This window comes from Rana temporaria, chromosome 3 (assembly GCF_905171775.1).
Source record: "Rana temporaria chromosome 3, aRanTem1.1, whole genome shotgun sequence".
In the NCBI taxonomy this organism is placed as follows: domain Eukaryota; kingdom Metazoa; phylum Chordata; class Amphibia; order Anura; family Ranidae; genus Rana; species Rana temporaria.
The window spans coordinates 197062655-197083106 of NC_053491.1; the positions used below are offsets into that span (position 1 = coordinate 197062655).

Sequence of the window (20452 nt, forward strand, 5' to 3'; positions counted from 1 at the left end):
CCAATGAGAGAGGGGGAATCTCCCTAATGGGGACACAGACAGCAATAAAAACTTACAGGTGTTCCAATTCCCTCTACTCTATCAAAAATGACAAGATCTGTAAAAGTTTACTCTATTAAAAAATAGATCTCCTTTCAGAGCTGTGCAAATCTTAGGACTGGGTGGACAAAAATACAAATCCTTTGGCAGTTTTAACAGATCCCATATACACTATATTGTCAAAAGTATTGAGACACCTGCCTTTACATGCACACAAACTTTAATAGCGTCTTAGTCCGTAGGGTTCAATATTACGTTGGCCCAGCCTTTACAGCTATAACAGCTTCAACTGTCCTGGGAAGGCTGTCCACAAGGTTTAGGAATGTGTCTGTGGGAATGTTTGACCATTCTTCCAGAAGCGCAATTGTGAGGTCAGACACTAAAACTCTTGCCTTGACTATTGCAACTCCCTTCTCATTGGCCTGCCTCTCCATAGGCTATCCCCTCTTCAGTCTATCATGAGTGCTGCTGCCAGACTTATCCACCTTACCAACCCCTCAGTGTCTGCCAACCCTCTCCTTTAATCCCTACACTGGCTCCGATTGCTCAGCGAATTAAATTCAAAATACTAACCACACCATGCAAATGTCTTGGTATGCTGATGCCTTAAGAGTTCTCTTCACTGGAACTAAGAGGCCAAGCTCAACCCCTGAAAAACAACCCCTGCACCATAATCCCCCCTCCACCAAATGATTTGGACCAGTGCAGAAAGCAAAGTTCATAAAGACATGGATGAGTGAGTTTGGGGTGGAGGAACTTGACTGGCCTGCACAGAGTCCTGGCCTCAACCCGATAGAACACCTTTGGGATGAATTAGAGCAGAGACTGTGAGCCAGGCCTTCTTGTCCAACATCAGTGCTTGGCCTCACAAATGCGCTTCTCGAAGAATGGTCAAACATGCCCATAGACACACTCCTAAACTTTGTGGATAGCCTTCCCAGAAGAGTTGAAGCTGTTATAGCTGCAAAGGGTGGGCAACGCAATACTGAACCCTACGGACTGAGACTGGGATGCCATTAAAGTTCATGTGCGTGTAAAGGCATGTGTCCTAATACTTTTGAAAATATAGGGCCAGATTCACAAAGCACTTACGCCGACTTAACTCGAGATGCGCGGCGTAATTGAAAAATGCGCCGCGCGTATCTTTGCGCCGTATCCTCAAAACGAGATATGCCTGAAATCCATTTTTTTCCATCCTACCTAAAAAAATTACACCGGCGCTTCTTCGAGCGCAAAATACGCTAGACACACCGCTGTTTGGATAGGCAAAGATGCAAATGAGGGAGATAAGGCGATCCACAAAATTAAGTGTGTGCGGCGTAGATTACGCCCTGTGCGCATCTGCTAGTTTCATGGTGTAAAATTACACTTTATAAAAGGTGCCCTAACTTTACACCAGCCGTGTAAATGTCAGCTAAAGCAACACCATTAACCCCCCTGACGGTAAACCCGAGCGTGACTCGGGGTTGGTTTTACATGTTAGGATCGGCAAACCCGAGTCACGCTCGGGCTAGACGGGCTTACCTTTCGCTGGATCCACAGGCTTGGTTTACTCACCTTGTCCCTGGATCCAGCGATGCCACCCGCTGTGTGAGAGAGCGGGACCTCCTCGCTCGATTCACAGTCTCCGTGTGCCGCCGATCTCCGTTCCCTGCGACGTTACGACGCACGGGGACGGAGAACGGCGCCAAATTCAAAAAAGTAAACAAACACATTACATACAGTATACTGTAATCTTATAGATTACAGTACTGTATGTAAAAAATACACACCCCCCTTGTCCCTAGTGGTCTGCCCAGTGTCCTACATGTACTTTTATATAATAAAAAATGTCATTTCTGCCTAAAAACTGTAGATTGTCCAAAAGTGTCCCTTTATGTCAAAAATGGTTTTAGATCAGCTAGAAAACAGCGATAATAAATTATAATCACTTGCAGAAATGTGCGATAGCGATTTGCGGGGAAATTCGTCATAAAAAAAAAAAAAAAAAAAATTCTGCAACTGCAAATTTCAGTGATTTTGAGTTGATTACATTATTGAATAATTTTTATTATAATTATATTATTATTTGTTATAATTATTTATAATTATTTATTATATTATAATTTATAATTTTGTTTTAAAAAAAAAATCATACCCGGGATGCCTACAAGACTCTTGCTTGGTCAGATTTAAGTGAGTTATTTCTAAAAATTACAGGCCTACAGTATAAAACGCCAATTTCCTTGCAAAATAAATGTACCGCTTTTGGTACGTAATTCCAGACAGAATCATACCGCCAGGGAGGTTAAGGAAGAGCTGAGCACACACACTTGCAGGACAACAATCTGTATGCCAACATGCCAGGGGCATCCATGCTCATAACTATACTAGTGACTTTAGTAACCAAGGGTACCCCCTCTTCTGAGGGAACAGCAGTCAGGAGACGCTTAGCAGAATGCATCTTTGCACAGTAAACACACACATTAATCATGGCACAATGAGAATGCATGCATGCACCCCCACTGTGGTCCCTAGCGCATACACATCACATGCACATCTAATTGGATTAGATCCAAGTACCCCCAATGGTACTTGGGAGCAGTAACGCCACGCCACGGCTCCAATTATGTCACTGTGCATTCATACACCATTCACATGGACCCGGGATCACTTCTCCCTGGTCCTGGGGATCCCTACTCCACCAAAACTGAGGGTGACACCCCTTATTTAATCAGGAATGGCACCCCCACATTCATACATCATTCACACACATAAAACAAATCATAAGTACAGTATAATAAAAAAAATAATAAAAAAACAAAAGTACCCCAAAACTTAACGGCGGCGGCGTGAGCTACGCCTGGGCCGGCCACGGGCACGGCCAACCAGGGGAGACTCCTGGGGGGGGTGAGCAGGGGAAGGAGGAGACTCATGGGGGGTGAGCAGGGGAAGGAGGAGCCTCCCCTGGTGACTGTCCTCCTGCTGGCCTGCCCTCCAAGGCCACTGCAATTCTGTTCAGACCCAGAGTGAGGGCAGCCATATTGGCCTGGACAGCCCGGGTATTGTCCTGGACAGCCTGAGTCAGGGCACTCACCTCCTGGGCCACGCCTGTTGTGGCGGTCTGCAGGTCACAAATGCATGTGATGACCGCCAAGGAGTTTGTGGCCACATCAGTGAGTGACTCCTTAATTAAGCCCAGGCTGTCCTCTATCTGGGTCAGAGTCTGGTTGATCTGACCCAGATGGCGGGTCTGAAGGGCATTGTCCCTCCACAGACTGGCCGGCAGACACTCCGCCACCCCCCTGGTCTTATGGGTAGCCTTCCTGCCTGCAGCTGAGTCTTGTGGCCTGGGAGGAGGGGAGAGAGAGACCCTTGTGGGGGGAGACCTGTTGGGGGAGAAGTGGGAGGGGCTACTCCTGATGGAGGCCTGACTGCTGCCAGCCTCAGGGGTAGCCTCAGGGGGAACCACATCCGAAGCCAAAAGGATTTCCCTGACAATCTCCATATCTTCATCCTCATCCTCCCCCCCCCTCATCCCCCCCTCAACCTCCTCATGAGGGGAGGTGTGGCCACTCCCCTCCCCTGGGGACTCCTGCCATTCTTGGGGCTCTTCTGCAGCCTGTTGTCCTGGGGATGGTGCAACCTGGCCTGATGGCCCAGCAACCTCCTGGCCTGATGGCCCAGCAATCTCCTGGCCATCTGTGGAGGACACAAAACATTCACAGGTTGGAGGATCCACACACTTGGCACATATTCCTTTCCCCCACCCACACATGCTAATCACCAGATAGAAAAACCCCCAAATTACCTGTCCTCACAGGAGAATCAGATTGAAAGCCAGGCAGGCCCACCACCTGCTGGCTATGGAAACACCGGGCCACTGCCCATTCCTCCTCAGTCACCAAACACTCAGCACCAACAAAAAACAAACACAACAAACAAACACAAATACTCACACAACAAACAAACACAAATACTCACACAACAAACACACACAAACATTAAACCACACAAGCAGACAGCTAATACAAATTCAAAAACAAACAGAAAAAACAATCAGAAAAACAAACACCGAAAAAACAAACAGAAAATACACTCAGAAAAAAAACACAGCTACTACACTCTACTACTACTCCAAATCTTTTATCTAACACTAAACTCACCAACACACACCAACAGACGACAGAGCAAAAGCAACTTGCTTTAGGAAAGGGGAACACAGGGATGTACTTTTGCAAGGGAAGTGTGTTTTTCTGGGGCTATTTATACACAGGGCGATTCTCAAACTAAGTACGCTTGGCCTTTTACCTATCTCACTGATTGCGCCGAGCCGAGTTCTGCACATGCCCAGTGAGGTGCAGATTCGTGCGCGCATGCGCAGTACGGCTGGCCCTTCATTTGCATGGGGTCACGGCTCATTACAATGGAGCACGCCCACTTCCTTCCCACTTGCAATAACCCTGCCTTACGCCTCGGGATTTAAGTTACGCTGGCGCAAATTTGGGCGCAAATGCGCTGTGGATACGGCACTTACGACACAAAATTAAGGCGCCGTAACTTAAATGACATACGTTTGGAGTAACTTAATTTGCGCCGATCTACGTGAATCTGGGCCATAGTGTATATTTGACAGTATATCTAATGTAATTTTTTTTAAAATATATTTTAATATGGAGATTTCCTTTTAATTCCCGTGTTGAAAACCCAACAGTAAGTCAGTGTAAATTTCCCAGATTAAAAAAAAAATCCTCTTTTAGACTGTTGTCACCCGAACAAGTGCCTCTATTGGAAGATTTCTCTATTCCAGGGGCTTAAAAATTAGAATTTTCCGTACCTTTCTATGTCGTAACAATGGTTACCAGGAAAATAGAGGTAGGTGTCACAATACTTTTGACAATATAGTGTATATGTTTCATTTGTGTATTTAGCTTTTTCCTGAGTCTCACCAGCTACATTTTTTGTAGTTGCTAACTTTTAATAAACACAGAAATGACTGAAAAAAATTACTTAGTGAGAAAAAAAAGATATTGGGCCAGATTCTCATAGAATCCGCGGCGGCGTAGCGTAAGCCATTTTCACTACGCCGCCGCAACTTACTGGAGCAAGTGCCGTATTCTCAAAGCACTTGCTCCGTAATTTGCGGCGGCGTAGTTTAAATGGCCCGGTGTAAGGCCGCGTAATTCAAAGGGGACTGCTTGTATTTAAATTAAGCGCGCCCCCGCGCTGATCGAACTGCGCATGCGCCGGCCGTAAAAATAGCCCAGTGCGCATGCTCCAACTCACGTCGGAAAACGTCAATGAAGCCGACATGAGCGTCATTTCCGCAAATCCCTATTCGCGAACGTCTTAGGAAATGACGGAAAAAGACGACGCTGTCCCGAGGCCATACTTAACATGGCATACGACGGACCTTCGTAAACTTACCCCTCATATAGCAGGGGTAAGTTTACGCTTACGGAAACTACGTAAACAACGACGAGGCAGCGCAAAAACGTTCGGGAATCGGCGTATCAGGCTCATTTGCATAGCCAAATGAGAAATCGACCTGAACGCCACCTAGCGGCCGGCGTAACATTACATTTAAGATCCGACGGTGTAAGATTATTACGCCAGTCGGATCTTAGCGTAAATCCGGCGTATCATGTTTTCTGGATAGAAAACAATGATACGCCGGCGGGAAATTCGAATTACGCCGGTGTATCTGTAGATACACCAGCGTAATTCTTTTGAGAATCTGGCCCATTATGTGCACCTTCCCTCCAGCTTCCATGGTGCAGGGGCTGACATCCTGCCAAAGAGAACCAGCGGAAGGGCGAGTACTTCAAATCTCACAAGAAGACGCTGCAGCACAGTGCTGGGTGCATCTTCTCAGCAAGATTGTGACTACTCCACATTTCACATCTTAAGGCCCCATGTACACGGGACGCTGCTAAACGTACATTTAGAGGCAGTTGGACGCTTTTTTTCAACTGCTTCTGAACTCATTCAATGTTATCCTATGTGACCATGTACACAGTATCGTTTATTGCCGTTTTTAGGCAGTTGCGTTTAACACGACTAAACGCGGCCAAACTCGGTAACCCGCATTTAGCAGCGTTTCGTTTATAAGCGTTTTTCCTTTTTGGCCATTTAAAAAATAAAATAAAATTTTAAACGCTTCTAAACGCGAACACGGCAAAACTGACATTTTAAACGTGGGTTACTATCTGTCAAGTATCATTTAGGAGCAGTTGTAAAAATGTCCCGTGTACATGGAGCCTAACATTTTCCCCCACAGGTGATTTTTTTGCACTTTAACATGGAATAAATGCAAAAGCAAACATGTATTATTCTGCAGCTTACCAATTCGTAGATGTAATGGCTGCATTCATTTTATTTTTTAGGTTTTTTTTCTTCTATTTTCACCTGGTGATCCAGACAGTAAGTCTGGGGCCTTCCTGATTTGCATACAAATTGAAAGTCTTTAGGTTTGATATGGTTTTGGTAAATCTAAAGGAAAATTGTATAATGTATGCCCAGCCTAATACAGGAGGTAAATTACTGGGCAGATCTCCAGGTAAAAACCAAGGGGAAAAGCCTAGAAAAAAGAAAACAAATGCATCCACCACATCCAATGATTGGTAAGCTGCAGTATATTATGAGCTAGATTCACGTAGCTCGGCGTACCTTTTGGCCAGCGTAGCGCATCTCATGCACTACGCCGGCGTAAATCAGGGAGCCCAGAACGGTATTCTGCAAGATCTGGCACCGTACGTTGCGCCGGCGTAGTGTAAATAGGCAGGCGTAAGCCCGCCTAATTTAAATGTCTAAGGTAGTGGGCGTGTTGTATACAAATTAGCCGTGACCCCATGTAAATGTTTTCACGAACGAACGGCGCATGCGTGCGCATGCTCAGAGTCACGTCGCATATACTCCCTAAGATACGTCGGCTCAATGCTTTCGACGTGTAACCTACGCACAGCCCCATTCACGTACCACTTACATAAACGACATAAAATTTGACGGCTGTTCCGCCGTCCATACTTTAACATTGGCTGCGCCACATATAGCAGGGGTAACGTTCCACCGGACGTAAGCCTTACGTAAACGGCGTAGCAGGCGCAAGTACGTTCGTGAATCGGCGTATCCAGGGGATTTACATATTCTACGCGTAAATCTACGGAAGCGCCCCTAGCGGCCAGCGTAAATATGCACCCTAGATACGACAGCGTACTAACACTTACGTTGGTCGGAGGAAGCTATAATTCAGACGTATCTAGCTCCCAGAATGGCACGCATAGATACGACGGCGCATCTTTCTACTTACGCTGCGTATCTATAAATACGCAGACGTAAAACAATGCTGAATCTAACTCCAAATTTTGGGGTTTTGGATTTAATTCTGCTTTAACTCAGGAGAAGGAAGACTTCTTTCATAAAGTGGACCTTTCATTTTTGATCTGCTTTAAACATTTAAAACTTTTACCAAGTAATACATCAAGATTATTCCAATATATGTCCAATGATTATAAAAAATATCAAGTTCTGATAGTAAAAGGAAAAAAATGTCTGTTTTAATATGCCTTGAAAATTGTTTTCTGTGTTAGTTGTTCCAGGCTAGCCATATTTTTCTTTATTAACAATCCTTGGTAATAACAGAAATAGCTTTCGAAAAAAATAAAAACAAAACAGAAGAAAGGCTTCAAATGTTAGGAAATTGCAATCTGATACCATGTAACTTAAACCTGAAGTCCCCTTTCTTGTACTAAATGACATACAGATGGTCAACCTTCTTGAAACTTTGGGGAAACAATTGGCCTTTTTATAGTTGCACACCCCTAGCAGCAGCAACATACTTGTACCATAGCTATTTTTTTTTTTTTTTTTGTAATTGTACATCATTTACTACAACCAGCAATTGTGAAAAAGTATTTTGTCAGAACAGATTAGCAAATGTGCAAGACCAGTTCAAATTTAAATTTGGAGATATGTAGTACATTTTACCAAGTAGAATTGAATTGTCATTAAAAAAACAAAATGTATTTATAGGAATCAAAAAATGTAATGTTAACCCAAAACCCAAATTGAAATATATATATATATATATATATATATATATATATATATATATATATATATATATATATATATATATATACATATACACACTTCCTTATGCCTTTTTTCCTTATGCCTTTTTAAATTAATTGTAATTATTTTAATTAAGTACATTTTTCATAATCGATATACAGCTGTCACATGACCCAGCTCTTTCCCTGCCTGTATGCAGGGAGACATAGCAGGAAGAGCTTCTAGTCCTCTGCTGCTGAACACACTTTCAAAATAAAAAACAGCCTTTGGAATACAGAGTAAAAATAAATAATTTATATTTATTTATTACAGGTACTGATATAGCGCCCTCAATTTACACATTCATACATACGCATACATATCATTTTAAATTGGCATACAAATATATATTTGAAATTAAATCTTTATTATTTTGTGGAAATAACATGGTGTGGGTGGATTTCTGCCAGTCACAGGCTGTGTCACGCCCTTGCAACCTGTGTCTTAGAATATCAGGGAGGTGAAGTCTCCATTAATCTACATGTAATATCTTGTTCCCATTGTGGTTAGCTGATTAGAGGGTATGGGAGAGAAGGAAGGGAGTGGGCTGCCATTTACCACTGTATATACACCCACATCTGTGACTCTATAGTCACATGGTCTGCTCAGATGTGATAGGGAGGAAATGCTCAGCATAGAAGATTCACATCTGTATTAAATAAGCAATCTGTCCAAGATCAAATTAACAGGAGAAAGACCTGGAGTGTCCAACCAGGGAGACCATACAGCATTAAACTTGGAACCCGATGTTGCAAAATGTATTTTTTCAACCTTAGAGTGTCCCCCAGTTGAGCAATCCATTATGGAGAGTTGGAGGCTCTGTCGCTTTCCAACAACTGAGGATAAGCTTAGGTGCCTGGAAGAGGGCTCTAGCTATTACCTGTTTGGGGTTGTCTGCAATGGGGAGATTGTCTAGAATACTCAAGATACAGTGCTTAGGAGCCATCAAAATATCAACCTGAAATACCCTGTTAATGGTATCAGTAACTCCCAACCAGTAGAGATGTAGCTTGGTACAATAAGATCAACATGGTCCCTGGAACACCGAGTACACACTGGGCACCTATTGCATCATGGTAGTCATTATGGTTCCGTCATTAAGTAGCAAACTACGTTGCAAGCTTATCATGAGAAGTAATGAAATTTAACCAAAAGGCATTACGTTTCCAGGGAGCCCTGGGTAGGGACGTGACTGGTTTAACATTTAAATGTACTATTAGAGCTGAGTGATCCGATATGCCTCTAATTAAATATTGTAGATCTTGAACCAAAAGGGAGGCAGCTGGGGTACATAAGCATAGATTTATCCTAGACAGAGAGTAGGGATAAGCTTTGTGTTTGAGTCGAACTCATGTTTTGTGTACTGTGTCCTCTGCACAGTGTGCACCTAAAGCTACGTGAATACATTTGCTAATATTTCACAGCAGGGCCCATTCCTGCGCCCACCAAGAGTAACTGTGAGGGCTTACAGTGTTGTGGCACCACCACCAACAACAAAGGCCCAATTTTTCAGCCCCTGTTCAACAGGGGCATGTAATTACAATTCTTGATCTAATATTTCACAGCAGGGCCCATTCCTGCGCCCACCAAGAGTAACTGTGAGGGCTTACAGTGTTGTGGCACCAGCACCACCACCACCACCAACAACAAAGGCCCAATTTTTCTGCCCCTGTTCAACAGGCATTGTAATTATAATTCTTGATCTAATATTTCACAGCAGGGCCCATTCATGCGCCCACCAAGAGTAACTGTGAGGACTTACAATGTTGTGGCCTCAACGCCAGCACCAAAGACCCAATTTTTCTACCACTGTTCAACAATATCATGTAATTACAATTCTTGATATAATAGTTCACAGCAGGGTGTTCCAGTGCCCACCAAGACCACAGTGTTGTGGCAAAACCAACACCTAGGGCCCAAATTTCTGAAGAGTATATACAGCAGGCCCCTACTTTCAAACATCCAACTTACAAACGACTCCTACTTGCAAACGGAAGGAGACAACAGGAAGTGAGAGGAAATCTACCCCTAGCAAGGGAAATTCTCTTCTGTAAGAGGTGTCTCCTGTCCACTGATGCTTTATCACCAATCCTTGTTTCACAAAAAAAAACAAATAAAAAATAAAAAACATTTGTCATTTGGACAGAAAGTGAGGTGCAATCTTCTGAACAGATGCGCACAGACAGCAAAACAAATGTTACATGGGTGATAACCCTTCTCTATGTTTTCCAAAAAGCTTAAAAATAGATTTTTTGGCTGCAGCTACACTTTAAAAAAGTACCAGTTCAAAATTACAAACAGATTCTACTTAACAACAAACCTACAGTCCCTGTCTTGTTTGCCTCGCCTGTATACTGCTGTTCAAAGTATATAGGACCAAAGGGGCTGCTAATGACCTGGGGGCAGGGGGGGAAACCATTGCTATTTTTCTCAATGATTTTCATCCATATTGCAGGGACCATTACATTACATTAAAGCCGCAAGCAGTTTTAAATAATTAAAACAAATTTTTCATTATTCTGAAATTCGTATGCATCCGAATTACAAAATTAACGAATTTAAACAAATTCGAAAAAACGCGAACGAAATTCGAATTCGAATCAGATTCAAATCGAATACGAATCGAATCCGAAAACAAATTCGAATCGATTTTCTAAAAACTACAATAAAATAGAATATATAACAATAAAGCAATAGAATCAAAAAGAATAGAATAGAAGTTAATAGAATGTAATAAAATAGAACATGACAGTCTTCCGAAATTCGAGTAGTATAAATTTGAATTCTAGAATAGATTGGAAAATAATTAAAATTTATGGAAACTAAAATATAAAAGAATAGAAAAACAATAGACCAGAATAGAATCAATTATAATATATATGTTTTTCTTTTCTATTCCATTCTAATCTTTTCGAATTTGAATTCATTTTATACGAAATTTGAATTTCTTATTGAATGAAATCTAATTTGAAGAGAAAAGATGATAAAAGATTAGTTTCATATTAGAATTTGAAAAAAAATTGGACCGATTTCCTAAAAAGTCGATCAAATTTGAATTTTTTTATTAGATTAGAAAAAATCTACTGCATTCAAAAAAATTCTACCGCGTTTGAAAAAATCTACCGAATTAGAAAAAAATACCACATTTGAAAAAAATCTACTAAATTTGAAAAAACGACCACTTTCGATTTTTTTTTACATATAACCATTTTCCAAATTTCGAATTTCATATAGAATGAAATCGAATTGGAATAGAAAAGATTAGAATAGAATATAAAATAATAGAAAATTATTATTAATTATTATAATTATGTTAATAAACTTGAAAAACAAAATAACAGAATAGAATCAGTTATAATATATATTATATTTTATTCTATTCTCTTGTTTTTCTTTTCTATTCCATTCTATTCGAAGTTGAATTCATTTATACAAAATTCAAATTTCTTATTGAATGAAATCGAATTTGAATAGAAAAGATTAGAAAATATTAGTTTCATATTAGAATTTGAAAAAATTTGGACCGAATTCCTAAAAAGTCGATCAAATTTGAAAAATTTAATTAGATTAGAAAAAATCTACTGCATTCGAAAAAATTATACCACATTTGAAAAAAATCTACTTAGAAAAAACTACCACATCCAAATTTTTATTAGATATAACCATTTTCCAAAATTCGAATTTCATATAGAATGAAATCGAATTGGAATAGAAAAGATTAGAATAGAATATATTATATTTTTTTTCTATTCTGTTCTATTGTTTTTCCATACTTTTCTTTTGTATTATTTTCTACTCTAATCTTTTCTATTGGAATTCGATTTCATTCTATACGAAAGTCGAATTTCAGAAGATGTTATATATAAATAAATATATATATATATATATATATATATATATATATATATATATATATATATATATATATATATATATAATATATATATCTGTATATAGAGATATATAAAATATTTTGTTTCTGTTCTGTGCTATTGTTTTTCTATCCTATTCTTTTCTAGTATTTTCGATTCTATTTTCATCTTTTCTATTCAAATTCGATTTAATTGTATTCGAATTTCAGGAAATGGTTATATAAAGTTTCGTTTAAATGTGGTAGCATTATTTCGAATTTGATCATTTTCTTCGAATTCGGTAGATTTGTTTTCGAATGCGTTAGAATTTTTTCAAATACGAAATGAATCCCGAAAACGAATGTAATGAATGCAACAAACTTAACTAAACAAATTAAATTAAATAACGAATCAAAACTAAACGAAACAAATTTTTTCATCCTGCACATGTCTAATAGACACCCCCATCTCCCGCTGCCATCCGGTGCTTCTCCGAGCTCTCCCTTGCCATCGGAGACCCGGGGAAACGATCTACTGGCACTGGATGGGAGGCATAGAGATGACTGGTGACCAGATGGTGCGGGCGCGATGTTATGATGTCACTCCCGGGTACCGGAATGTAAACACAGTTGCAATCGTGGCTGAAAGCATTAGATCTGTGGATTTTTTTTCACGATCTAATGCTTTCCAGCCTGGAGGAGAGATGCGAGGTCTTATTGACACTGCATCTCTCCATAAAGAGTGCCTGTCACAAACCATTTCTATTACAAGGGATGTTTACATTCCTTGTAATAGGAATAAAAGTGATCAAATTTTTTTTTTCTTAAAGTGTAAAAATAAATTAAGTAAATAAAAAAAATATTATTTTATTTTTTATAACGCCCTTATCCCCGGTAGCTCGCGCTCAGAAGCGAACACACACGTAAGTCCCACCCACATATGTAAACATCTTTCAAATCACACATGTGAGGTATTGCCGCGTGCGTTAGAGCGCCAGCAACAATTCTAGCACTAGACCTCCTCTGTAACTCTAAATTGGTAACTTGCCAAAAAAAATTAAGCAACGCCTATGGAGATTTTTAAGTACTGAAGTTTGCCACCATTCCATGAGTGTGCGCAATTTTAAAGTGTGACATGTTAGGTATCTATTTACTCAGCGTAACTTCATCTTTCACATTATACAAAAAACTTTACTGTTTTGTTATTTTTTAATTCATGAAACCATTTTTTCCCCAAAAAAAGGCATTTGAAAAATTATTGCGCAAATACCGTGCAAGATAAAAAGTTGCAATGACCGCCATTTAATTCCCTAGGGTGTCTGCTAAAAAAAACATATATAGTGTTTGGGGGTTCTGAGTAATTTTCTAGCAAAAAACTTATGATTTTTGCATTTAGGAGAGAAGTGCCAAAATAGGCCCGGTATGGAAGTGGTAAAATCACAGCTCCTGAAAAAACTTCAGTTTTAAAACTTTTTTTTCCATTGATACATGTTCCCTGGGGCAAGACCCGCGTCCCCAAACCCATTTTAGGACAGTAACTTGCATATTAGCCTTTAAAATTATCACTTTTGATTTCGAACGTTCAAGTCCCATAGACTTCAATGGGGTTCTAAAGTTTGTGCGAACGTTCGGTCCGTTCGAAGGTTCTGGTGGGAATGGAACGGGGGGGGGTTTGACTCATCCCTAACAGAGAGGAATGCGATTTGGAAAAGCATGAAAATTGCTTCTGCAGTGGATTGCGGCTCCGCCATCGGTCTATCCACCCTGCTTCCTCTATGAATTTCAGTAGCAGAGTTTGGGAAGGTTTAGTTCCCAAAGCAGGGGGATTTTTGTCGAGGAGAGGGTTTAGAAAACCATTTTGATCTCCCACTAGAATCAAAAGAATTTCAGGGTTGTCCAACTGATATGTCAGGAGAACTCTCAACATGGTTGAGTTAACAGGAGGGGGTATATACACCGCTGCAAGAATACATTTGACTTGATAAAATCTGCATAAAATATCACAAACCTCCCCTCTGAATCAGTTTATCAAATAATAGAAAACCAATGGATCGGTGTATCAGCACACTCACCCCAGGTAAATGCTTATGGAGGGCTGTGGATACCATAGTGCGCTTCAAAGCTAGTTGAACAAGTTGAAGTTAAAAGCTGATTGGCTGCCATGCACAACTGCCTCAGATTTTGCACTCTGCGGTTTTAGTAAACCTAGTAAATCCACCTTTAATGTTTCAGAGTCGCTGTTTTTTTTACAGCAGCTGATGTAATTGTAAAGGAGAGGGCTCCCAAAGGTAAATAGTACACTGTTTACATTTGCAAAAGCTGTGATTGGTCACTACAGAAGTCACAAGGTACAGAACTGCTTAGATCAGCTCTGTACACGGTGTCTGTGATCAGAACCGTCCGATGATGGCTCAGATCACAGCTTTTTATGGGCACACTGGCTACCTGAGAAAATTTTCTGCGGGGCTGTTTATATACAGCTATACAGAAATTAATGTCCGCCACTTCGCAGTTTTACAATGTACAGCAGTAGACATTAATAGTTAATGTTTAATTCTGGTAGTTTTTTATAGAAAATAATCACTCTGACTTCTAAATATAATGCAAATTACAAGGAAATAAATGATCTGTAGACATGTGCAATTAGTTTCGTTTCCGAATTCGTTTTTCAACAAAATTTAACAAATGTATTCGTTCAGAAATATTTGATAATATTAACAAATTTTTCTGAAATAAAAAAAACGAAAATTCGAAGGTTTGAAAATTCGGAGGTTGGAAAATAAAAAATTGGGAAATATAAAGATTCTGTAAATTTGAAAATCCAAAAATTGGAAATTAAAACATTTGGAGACTCCTTTTTTTCCCCACAAATAGAGCTTTCTTTTGGTGGTATTTGATCACCTTGTGGTTTTTATTTTTTTGCGCTATAAACAAAAATAGAGCGTAAATTTTGAAAAAAAAGCAATATTTTTTGCTATAATAAATACCCCCCAAAAATATATAAAAACATTTTTTTTCCTCCGTTTAGGCCGATATGTATTCTTCTACATATTTTTGGTAAAAAATTGCAATAAGCATTTATTGATTGGTTTGCGCAAAAGTTATAGCGTCTACAAAATAGGGGATAGTTTTATGGCATTTTTATTAATATTTTTTTTTTAACTAGTAATGGCAGCGATCAGCTGCGACATTTTGGTGGACACATCGGACACTTTTGACGGCATTTTGGAACCATTGTCATTTTTACAGCTATAAAAATGCACTGATTACTGTAAAAATTACACTGGCAGTGAAGGGGTTAACCAGTAGAGGGCACTGAAGGGGTTAAGTGTGTCCTAGGGAGTGATTCTAACTGTGGGGGGGATGTGCTGTGTGTGACACGACACTGATCACCCCTCCCGATTACAGGGAGCTGTGATCAGTGTCCTATCACTAGGAAGAATGGGAAAATGCTTGTTTACATCAGCATTTCCCCGTTCTTTCTCTCCGTGAGACAATCGCGGGTATCCCCGCGGGCATCAAGTCCGTGGGACCCGCGGTCGGACTCACAGAGCCAGCAGGGAGCACGCGCCCACAATTCCGCTTCTTAAAGGGGACATACCTGTATGCCCTTATACGTACAGGAGCCATTGTGTCGACGTATATGGTTGTGTAGTGGTCCTATGTGGTTAATTTGTCAGGTTCCATTCGTTTAGATGCAGCATTTTTTATTTCAAATAATATAGAACTTCGGATAAATTTGTATTCGTTACGTTCACTAACAGACACATTTGAAATGAATGTCCAATACCTATAATTTAATAGTTAGTTATTATTAGTTTGTTATTAAGTTATTATTTTGGATTCAAGGATTTTGGGTTTTACATTCTTATTTTCAGATTTTTAAATTTCCGATTTGTTGAATTTCTGAATTTTCGGATTTCTAGTTTCAAAATTTTTAAATTTCCAAATTTTTGAGTTTCCGAATTCTCAAATTTACGAATTTACAAATTTATTCGAAATAACGAATTTCGATCATAATGAATGGCCTGAAAAACGAATGAAACAAAAACAAACAAATTTTTTGGCAGTGCACATGTCTAATGATCTGTTTAAAAAGGGGCTGGGTTAAATTGAGGGACCAACCATTCCTTCTTATAAATACATTTAGAATGACCAGAAAAAATCTGATTGATTTATATGCAGTTTCATAATGGAATACAAGTGTAAGAACATGTTTTCTGGGTAGAGATGGTATGACTGTCCTCAAATAGGCTTATTCAATGACAGATGGCAAAAAGCAATAATGATATGCATAATTTAATAACCCATAGCAACCAATCAGAAAAAATTATCTTCCAAAATTTAGTACCAGTATAAGTAAACTGAAGTCTTATTGGTTGGTATCTGTTGCTGTACTTTGCATGTCATCAGAGCTAGCACCAGTCACGACCAGAGACTTTTTTTTTTATAACTAACCGGTATTTTTTTTTTTACTGTTTGGGATAATATTTGTTAGAACCTGTATACCTTGGTTGTGAATGGCTGTGCGAGACTTTCATGCACAGAAAGCCCAGAAGGCAGCATATTAGTTCTTATTTCTAATTAGTACAAATGGCAGTGTAGGCATTGACAATGGTGACCCTCTTCCTTCATATTGATGCCCCACAGCGCTGAGGTCCTGGAGTCAATCTTGGCCAGGCTGTTATCTGCTTAAAATGTATATATTCTTTTAGTTTTTGCATTTCTTCCCTAAACATTTTCCAAAATGATTTTCTGGTTTCTTTCCATAACCCAACTACTTTTACTTTGAACCAGTTGTGATATAAATGCCACCTTGCTCCCGTAGAATGTGCTGCTCTCAATCATCCACTTTTGCTCACTTTAACTTTGGAGAGATTGGGGTTGATTTACTAAAACAGGAGAGTGCAGCTCTGCATAGAAACCAATCAGCTTCCATTTTTTTTTATTTTTTTTTTGTCAATTGTATAAACAGAAGTTAGAAACTAACTTAGCTACCATGCACAGCTGCACCAGATTTTGCACTCTCCAGTTTTAGTAAGTCAACATTGACTGGGGTGTTTCTATCTATCACCTCATCCCTTTAAAACCAAACACATATGAATTACACAGGTTCTGTGGCTGATTAAAGTGGTTGTAAACCCTTACAATCCACTTTTTACTTCAGGTAAGCCTATAATAAGGCTTACCTGTAGCTAACCCTGATATCTCCTAAACCTACACAGTTTAGGAGATATCCCCTTTATCAGCATGTGCTGACACCATCGGCACATGCGCACTGAAGCAACGGAACGTTCGGGCCGTTGCTTCAGCTAGTGTGCCGTTACCGGCGGCTCCCGCACACATGCACGGGAGTGACGTTATCGCGGCTACGGACTATCACAGCTCCAGAGCACGCGATACCCGGAAGTAACTCCGGGAGTGATGTAGCCGGCCAGAGCTGTGTACTGGGACCTCTGCTGGGGCTTCGATCTAAGGTGAGTATTTCATAATGAGCTAGTAAACCTTTTGTCTTGCAGGTTTTTTTTTTTTTTGTGAGTTTACAACCACTTTAGGTTGGTAATTAAACTCACTTGGTGCCTTATCTGCATTAAATTAGCCTCAGAACGTGTGTAATTCATATGTGTTCAGGTTTAAAGGGATGAGGTGGCAACCCTATCTACAACTAGTATTTGTGAACAAGCTGGAACTGTTGAAAAACAACAAAGTAGCTACTGCAATTAAAACTTAACAGAATTTTGTGATCTTATTGTTCTCAGGGTCACGCAAGGTAAAGAAGACCTGCAAGGTGATTTTTACAGAACAAGAATTAAGACAACGTCTGACGCCCAAACAATACCATGTCACCCAAGAAAAAGGGACCGAAAGGTAATGTGTCTAAGCTAACAAGTCACTCAGCCCAGAACATAAGATCACTTCAAATCTACATATAGACATACAGAATAATGGGCAAGGAAACCTCTGCCCATCTTCCAGCTAGGCGCATTAAACCTTTGCGGTTGTATGCAGTGGTGACTGTGGCACTGTATGTAATCCAGCTCTACTTAGGCAGGCATGCTATTTAAAGTGGGAGTAAAGACCCATGTATGTTTTTTATCTACAGGTAAGCTTATAAGAAGGCTTACCTATAGGTACTGTAGATGTCTACTTTAGATGATGCGTGTGACGTCACCGTCTGAAGGAATGCCATACCTGTACCGTAAATGGCGTCTCCCGTGTGCATGCGCAGGAGTGACGTCATTGCGGCTCAGGCCAATCACACAGCCGGAGTCCGCAAACTCAGAAGGAAGACCAGCTGAAGATGGAAGCATCTTCATCGGTGACAGCGTTTTTTTTTTTTGTCAAAGCTTAATTGTATAAACGTAAGTTAGAAACTAATTAGCTACAATGCACAGCTCATTATGCACATTATGTCATTGCCTTGCAGATTTAAAAAAAATAAATCCAGTGGTTTACTACCGCTTTAAGCATGTGGGTTTTGAGGAAAAGTAATAATTGTAGACCCATAAAATGTTGTCACAGTATTAATTTGAAAATGGCATCACAGCACGAGGAGCACTAGTATTTTTTTTTCTTTACCATTGTTTATATAATTTATATTACTTGTTTTTCAATTTTACTCTAGGCTCATATGGCTTTGTGTTAATCCATATATGTTTTCTGGTAGTGTGTAGGGAAACACTTGATTGGTTCTCTTCCCCACAGTGCACCGCATTCCCAGAGAATAGTAGGGCCATAGTCTGCTAGACCCAACAGCCTGACTGTTTTCATAGTGTGCTCCTGTGGTCAGAGAGAGCACAACACCAGCCACTGCCCTGGAAAACCAGGAAATTCTTTTTAAATCTATTTTATTCCACAATTCTCCAATGATCACGAGTATCTGGCAAAAAAAAAGGTGATCAACTATCTTTTATTTATCCAGAGAAGACTTTAAATGTTTTATTAAAACTCAAGTACTAGAAAATTATTTGTTTGCTTGACTGATTTATTGCTGTTTTTGTCAAGTAGAAAACAGAAATAATGTTTTCTGGATTCTGTTTACTTTTCCTTATGAAGCATTTCAATTTGTGTGTGTTGGACTCACTTGTACCCTGTGGCTGCAAGCCATGCCTTATTCCCATGTGCTAGAAAGCCACAACATAACCACAATATCGCATCACAATTTCCTTCTCAGTGAATAGGGTTCCCTTGAAGCTGTAAAATATGTTTTCATTGAACACGAACACACACACTAACCTATAATTTCTACTTACGTCTAAATAAGCGTGTAAAAAAAAAGACATAAACAAAAAATAACTAATATGTAAGCAACCTTTTTGTTTAGGTTCTAAAGTGGGGACTTGAAAAAGCCCAAATAAAATGCTTCCGGTCAACAACTGAACTAAGGCGATTATTCCTAGAGGCTATACCAACTGCTAGCCATAATCGCAAGTTGATCAATCGATCAACTTGGGTACAACTAGCCTGCCAGATTGATCAACTTGATATGGCAGGCTAGTTGTACCCAAGTTGATCGATTGATCAACTTGATACATTCAACCTGCCCGTACACAGTTTGCATCTCGGCCGGATCAGCAGAAACATTGAGGAGATTCGAAAGTCTATGGCCAGCATAACTCTGCTGTCTCTATTGCTTGGTTGTTGACACAGATGAGTAATCCTGTTTCTGGTGACAAGTCACCAGTGGCAGTATCCCTAAGGCCCCTTTCACACATGAGGACTGTTTGTTTTTCATCCATCCATTGACAGATGAAAAATGGACATCAGTGCATCTCAATGAAAAAACGGATGTAAATGGATGATCATCCATTTACAAACATTTACATTTACGTCAACAGCTGTTTTTTTGGAATGGATCAAAGCCCTATTTTTTCTTCTGTTACAAAAATGGATCGGACGAAAAACTGACGTAAATAGTCAAATGGTCAGTTTTTGCATGAAATAATTTCTCAGGGACTCAAGTAGTTAAGGATTCTAGCTGGCAGATGTAAAAACGGATGAAAAATGTATGACAAATTGATGTTTTTTTCTTTGAAAAGACATGACTGAACTGATGAAAAGAACGGTCCGCACGTGTGAAAGGGGTGTGAAATTGAGTCACGTATTTTCAAAGGAAAAAACTGATTACATTTTTCATCAGTTTGTCATCAATTTTTTATACTTTTTTTATCCTTTTTTCATACATTTTTACATCCTTTAGCTGGAGTCCTTAACTATTTTTTCATTCCAAAAGGGAGAGCTTGACTGTTTACATCCCTTTTTTCGCCCGATCAGTTTTTTTAACAGAAGAAAAATTGAGATTTGACCCGTTCCAAAAAACAGATGTTGACGGAATTGGATGTAAACGGATGTAAATGGATGATCATCCATTTAGATCCGTTTTCTATAAAGATGCATTGATGTCCATTTTTCATCTATCAGCAAATTGATGAAAAACTGACAAATGGTCCGCATGTGTGAAAGGGGTCTAAA

At 39.6% G+C, this 20452-nt stretch overlaps 1 protein-coding gene across 3 annotated transcripts in view; it reads left to right on the forward strand.

Moving 5' to 3' along the window:
• The window catches only part of MSRB3 (methionine sulfoxide reductase B3), a 197220-nt gene that overhangs the window by 84502 nt on the left and 92266 nt on the right, over positions 1–20452 (forward strand). For all 3 annotated transcript variants that reach the window (XM_040344088.1, XM_040344090.1, XM_040344089.1), the window contains one exon: positions 17740–17848. In XM_040344088.1, the coding sequence (XP_040200022.1) occupies positions 17740–17848 (109 nt within the window). The remainder of the gene's footprint in view (positions 1–17739; positions 17849–20452) is intronic.